At 41.6% G+C, this 6,566-nt stretch overlaps 1 protein-coding gene across 5 annotated transcripts in view; it reads right to left on the bottom strand.

Annotated features, from left to right (window-relative positions):
* Positions 1-303: 303 nt before the first annotated feature.
* Positions 304-6,566, bottom strand: part of usp47 (ubiquitin specific peptidase 47) — a 38,025-nt gene continuing 31,762 nt past the window's right edge. For all 5 annotated transcript variants that reach the window (XM_081358821.1, XM_081358820.1, XM_081358819.1 and 2 more), the window contains 8 exons: positions 5,736-5,911; positions 4,799-4,879; positions 4,557-4,672; positions 3,659-3,777; positions 3,339-3,469; positions 3,202-3,249; positions 2,984-3,114; positions 304-1,749 (listed from right to left, as the gene is read on the bottom strand). In XM_081358821.1, the coding sequence (XP_081214947.1) occupies positions 1,575-1,749; positions 2,984-3,114; positions 3,202-3,249; positions 3,339-3,469; positions 3,659-3,777; positions 4,557-4,672; positions 4,799-4,879; positions 5,736-5,911 (977 nt within the window). In that variant the 3' untranslated portion in view covers positions 304-1,574. The remainder of the gene's footprint in view (positions 1,750-2,983; positions 3,115-3,201; positions 3,250-3,338; positions 3,470-3,658; positions 3,778-4,556; positions 4,673-4,798; positions 4,880-5,735; positions 5,912-6,566) is intronic.

Here is a 6,566-nt window from a genome sequence, read left to right as displayed (position 1 = left end):
CCCGTCTAGCTAGAGCTCTTCCCATAATGTTCACGCATTAGATCAGCAGACGGAGAGAAGACTGTTTGAACACATTCGACCACATGAGCGTTTACACTACGAAAGCAATCCGGTCAAATGTGTTTTCCATGACCTCTGGAAGTGGTTGAAAGTGGACGAGCTCAAACCGCTTTAGACCCCGTTTACACCTGTATTGAGCGTCGTCCACTTGTGATCCGATCGACCAAAACGCATCTTAATATCAGGTGTAAACGGCCTAAAATATGAGATCTTTATATACGTCAACCTGGAAGCAGGCAAACAGAGATTGATTGTTGCTTTTTATTTCAGTATTGGCATGTCTACTGTGAACAGCTTGTGGCAGCATGAGGAGCCCAGAAACCTGCGGCGTTCAGTCGAGCTCAAACACCGGCGTCCGAACCCTCGATTTCCAGCTACGCAAAAACAGCAGCGAGATGCATTTCCACACATGCACACACACACACACACACACACACCTGCCACATCTGAACCCACAGGCTCTGTTCACATTGTGCAGAAATAAAAACCAAAAAATGAAAAAGAAACACAGGACATGTCTAAATGGAAAAAGAAAAGCCGAGTACATAAAAATTAAAACACGTGCCATTAAAAGTCACTCACAAGACCTAACATCACCTTTATCAGTCTGAAGTGACATAATTTACATGAAAAAAAAATAAAATAAAAAATGAATCAGGTGAACAAAGCGCACTACTTGATTCATGTTGCCCTACTCTTAAAGGCTTGCAATTCATATGTACCAGTGTCATGAGCCCCAGCAGGAAGTAGTGAGAGGAGGAGCTTCAGCAGTCGGTGGGCGGGCAAACCGCTAACCACACCCACACACAAAAGGAAGCATAAACTGCAAGAATTGAACCTGTTCAGCCAGAAAAGAAGCATTTAATTTCACAACTATGTGTTAAATAAACAAAAGGAGAGATATCCCAATATTCAAGTGAGAGCATCATACCCAAAATTTCAAGTGAAAGTGTCATACAACGACTGGAGTCGATCGAAGAGCTCTCCGAAATGGAAGATGAGCGGTGCGGGCGCTTGGAGGAGGTGACTGGATACATTACGCACTGTGCTCGAGTGACTCGGGACGATGAGAATTTGCTGGATCGCATCTCAAAATTATAGAGTGAGTGATGGACAAACAGTAAAATGCAGAACGACGGGACGAAAAAAAATCAATGGAGATGGCGCACCGTGAGTGCAAAATCAAGAGGGCGATAAAATCTCTCCCAAACTGCCCCCTTCTTCTAACAAACGCACCCATCTCTGTATTATTAAATCGATTTATCTGAATGATATTGAACTTGAAATAGCTTTTGCACTTCCCTTTAAACTTTACAGTACAATAAACTATGGTGCACAATAGTACTCTGAGTACTATGCGTTCTGGAGCTCAAAGAAGAGAGCGTCAGCCGGACAGCACTGGTGACGTTGATTCAACGTGTGGCCCAAATGCCAGGGTGGCTGGCGAGGCAGCGCTACACTGCAGCGGGCAGGTCAGATAGAGAATAGGGAAGGATAGCCCCCCCCCGCCCCTCTCAGTCCTGTCCAGGGTCTTTGGTGGGCCCTCCGTCCAGGTAGATTTTGAGGGCCTTCTCTTTGCGGGGGGAGTAGCTGACCCGGTGGCCTGTCTTCAGCAGGCGACTGCTCTCCTTCTTCATCAGCTCGTTGCGCTCCTCTTCAGAGAGATCCATGAGCTCTTCAGTGCTGTCCCTGTGGAGGAGGGAGCAGGGAAACGCATGAACAACGGGTCAAACACTGATTAAAGTCATTCATTTAGTTCATTTTAGCTTTAATAACGACATGTTAATGTTAAACTAAAAGTAGTTTAGCAATTGTAATTGTAATAACGTAACATAGCATTACCAGCCTTTAACAATAAAACCCACATTATTAAAACAATAATTAAAGAATAAATATAAATAACTCAATCAAAACGATGAACAATAATATAATATACCCTGCCTAACAATCTAGCTGTTAACGATTAAATCCACATTAAAACAATAATTAAATAATAAATCTAAATAATTCAATCCAATCAATAACATAAACATGATATAATAGCCTTACATTAACTAGCCAATTAAACTAGTCTGACAACTCACTGACCATTCGATTCTGAAAATGTGCATTTTTAAGCTTCAAACTGTTTAAAAAGATGCACATAGTATGTCTTAAATTGCCCCTATTATGCTATTCTAAAGTTTCCGGATTTCAGTCTCCAACAACAGGCATCCGGGGTCAAAAACCACTTTAATTTTCTCATAATATCCATTGCAGCATCACCTCAGTGTCTGAAACAGTTTCAGTTTCTCTAAACCCCTCCTTTCCGAGAGCTTCCTCTGCTCTGATTGGTCAGATGGACCCAGTGTGTTGTGATTGGTCGACTGCTTACAGCACGCGTCAGAAACTAAACGGCAATTACCATATCTGAATTTCAGTTCTTCCTCAGCACTAGTAAACAGTGATACGAACAGTTATGATGGCGCCGGTTTTTCCTTATCAATTTCAATCTTTTGGAAGTGCATCAAAGTGGATTTGCTTTTTCAGCGCAGAAAATAGCGTTTTTACAACATGAAAACACACTCTTCCAGTCTCAGATACATCTACAGTGTTTGAGGGCGGGTCAAAGTAGACGTTGTTCATAGGCAGCCAATGAAGACCATAGGTTGGCATTATGCAAATCTATTACAAACCTACGTAGGTTCGTGCAGGAAGTGAGACTAGAATTACTGACGACTCGTTTCAGGCAGTTCGGTATGATTTTTTTTTTTTGGGAGACACTATCTCCATTTATCCATTGCACTTTGATCTTTGAAACTTTGCAGACCTTTTACATTCACAAAGCTATATTACACACTGCATGAAAGGTAATATATGAAAAAGCATAATAAAAATCGAACATAAAGAGACTAATTCCATTTCTGAAAGGTAAAGGCTTTACCTGTAGAAGATCACAGCGCCATCATCACAGATGTAGAGAGGCCAGACATTGAGGGTGGAGACTTTAGGATTCCAATCTAAATCCTGATGGATCTCCAGCACTGAAATGTCACAAGGAAAAGTTCCTCGTCCCTGTAGGAGAAACAAGACACTCGTATCAGAGGCACTGCAAGAAGGGCATCTGAAACAACTAAATCTATTCCCAAAAGACTGTCGTACCTTGGCAAACTCCAGGTTTTCCAAAGGAATTCCACTCATTTCGCTGAGCTGAGGAAACAAACAAAAAATGAGATTAGCCCTCAAATGACAATTGGGAACTCTAAGCATTCGTCAGAAACATTGCTGATTCCACACACCTTCTCCTTGAGCTCCTCTACGCTGCTGCTCTCCAGCACCACCTCCCGAAAGGCCTCAAGCTTCATCTGGGCAGGACACCAGCGACGGGTCAGAACCGCCAACTGAGACATGGACTTCATCCGCTCCGGTTCTACAAGCAAGGAAATCAATGATGGACAAAATACAGAAGTCGACATTTGAAGTGGATCAAAAAAAGTTCATCAAAGAACGGGTATTGTTCAAAATTCATGTATAACTTTGATGAAAGGTTTTGATCCACTTCAAATGTTGACTACAAGCTGGTTTAGGCTTAGAAAATGTATGATAAACATGTCTTCACCATCAAGGACTTCCAGGAACACCTCCCAGTTGCTGGAGATGTTGATGTCCTCCTCATAGACGTGATAATCCAGAAACACTGTGCCTGGGTTCTTCCAGGTCTTCTTCCTGAGTCTAAACCTGTGACACACAGAGGCACACACATCTTGTTTGTATTCTGAGGCGTTAATCGTCCTCTGCTGTGAGTCAGTGTGTTTGAAGGTCAGTTGCTGCAGTGAAGCATTGAGATGTGACACTGTAGCGCGCAGAACGGGGATGTGCGTCCAAAACTGTTGCAGGATGAGTCAGGCCTGAGACAACAACAGTCATCTCAAGCACAAGAAAACTGGGATTTCAGATGATTCACCGTGGAAAAAATGTCAGTATTTATTACACATGATTTATCTGTGCATATAAATTCAAGTGCCTTCGTAATCTTTAATCAAAATAACTTCCCCAACGTCTTAGAACGACATCTCTTCTCTTCTCTGATGACGTGTTTACTGGAGTAAGGGCGACCAATGGTCCAACATGTTTTTGAAGCGTTGATCATTGTAGCCAATCACAGACATATGTTAAACGCATGAACACAATGGCCAATCAGAGGTGTTTAAGAATAAGTTCAACAGCGATCAATGCTGAGTAATGTCACATTTTTTACATTTCAGTACCAACTTGGTACCAAAGTCAGTACTTTTGACAACACTAGTCTGGGATGTCTTTATGTAGGCTGGAAAATGTTCTTTATCTACAAAATGGGGGCCAGAAAAAAAGGTTTGGGAATCACTGGATTAGCCAATCATAAAGGATGTTTACATAGAAGTCTTAAAGGTCCAGCAGAATAAATCATGAATGATTCTGGCGTAAAACATCTTGACTAAAAAAAGTAAACCTGTCCAAAATGTTTGATATGAGCTCACCTGTCTATACTGAGGTCCAGTTTGCACTGGTCTTTGAGTTGAGGCAGCAACTCCTCCTTAGACTGCCGAACAGTCATTCCCTTAGCGAACACAGTATCCAAAAGGAACTTACAGGGCTGTCGAAACAAAACAATACATGTTACATGTGCACAAACATTGTTGGCGATTTCAGAATAATCGTTCCACTGTTGAATACGAAAAGCACATCCATTTCCAATTGCACAAAAAGCTTTGTGGCTCACCTCTGGGTCATTAACTAGCAGCTGGTACACCTTCACCCTGTACTCTCCTTTCTTCAGTGCACGTCCCAATCGAATCGTGATCTGTTCAACAGCAGAGCAGCCGTGCATATAAATATGTGCGGTGTCATTTATGTATTTAACCTATTGGTGCCAAACGGAATTACAAGAACAACCCAGTATGGTTGTCTTTGCAAGTTCAAGGAACACGCCGACTTTTTAGGACTTCAGCTTATTCACCGTATCCCCCAGAGTTAGATAAGTCCATACATACCCTTCTCATCTCCGTACGTGCCGTAACTCTGTCTGACGCACACAACGCTAGCCTAGCTTAGCACAAAGACTGGAGGTAAATGGCTCCAGCTAGCATACTGCTCACAATAAGTGACAAAATAACGCCAACATTTTCCTATTTACATGTTGTGATTTGTATAGTCACAGCGTGTGCAAATAACAAGGTCACATGAGACAGCCATCTTCTAACCGTATACATACTGGGAACTATATTCTCAGAAGGCAAAGCACTGCTACTTGGGCGGAGTGATTAGCGCAACACCTGAAAAGCACCGTTGTTACTTCCATCAACAAAAGCAACGCGACTAGCTAGCAGCGAGCAAATCACTCCGCAGAAGTAGCAGTGCTTCGCCTTGTTATTTGCACACGCTGTGACTACACAAATCACAACATGTAAATAGGAAAATGTTGGCATTATTTTGTCTCTAATTGGGAGCAGTATGCTAGCTGGAGCCGTTTACCTCCAGTCTTTGTGCTAAGCTAGGCTAGCGGTGGGTGCGTCAGACAGAGTTACGGCACGCACAGAGATGAGAAGGGTATGTATGGACTTATCTAACTCTGGGGGATACGGTGATTAAGCTAAAGTCCTAAAAAGTCGGCGTGTTCCTCTAAACTGTGATTGGAGAAAGCATAGTTACAAAGTCACCTTGTTGTCATCAGAAAAAGAGGACAGCGTCTCATTGAGCCGCACACTCTCAAACTCCTGGTTGTTGGCATAAACCCGGAAGACCTTAAACTGAGTGGAGGGAACGCCAACAAACGGCTCGAGATTCTGTTTGAATGCAGCCAGTGTGATCCTCTTGTCAACATGGACAAGTAAACCTGAAACATACCATATTACCAACGTTAACTTTCAAGAACATAGACTACCGTTTCTATTTATCAAAGAATCCTGAAAAAATGTATCATGGTTTCCACTAAAATATTAAGCAGCACAACATTGATAATAATAATCAGAAAAGTTTCTTGTGCAGCAAATCTGAAGGATCATGTGACACTGAAGACTGGAGTAATAATGCCGAAAATTCAGCTTTGATCACAGGGATAAATTACATTTAAAAATATATTTAAATAGAACATTTTAATAAAATTATTGAAATATTCCAAATTTGCTTAAACCAGGCTAAAATGGTTTACTTGTTTAGCTGGTCTTCCAACCTGACCAACTGAACAGGCTGGTTTAATCTTATTTTTTCAGTAGACACATTTTCCGCTGAGGTAAACACCGTCAGACGCTTTTCTTTAGTTTAACTGTTTGACCTCTCTTTGGTTTTGCTAACATCTGGAGAAAAAAAAAAACAGGGTAAAATCATCATTACATTTCAATACAAACCATAAAGTTGTGGTTTTTAAAAAGGTTACCAGTCTACGACTGCATGATATTGGAGAAAAACTGACATTGAGAAATTAGATTTGTCTGCAATCTATATTGCGATAAGAAACAATACCGCAGTTTTCACCAGATGACCTGAATGGT

This window comes from Scardinius erythrophthalmus (genome assembly GCF_964197995.2).
Source record: "Scardinius erythrophthalmus genome assembly, chromosome: 2".
Lineage (NCBI taxonomy): Eukaryota > Metazoa > Chordata > Actinopteri > Cypriniformes > Leuciscidae > Scardinius > Scardinius erythrophthalmus.
This window is presented reverse-complemented; position numbering and strand designations above follow the sequence as displayed.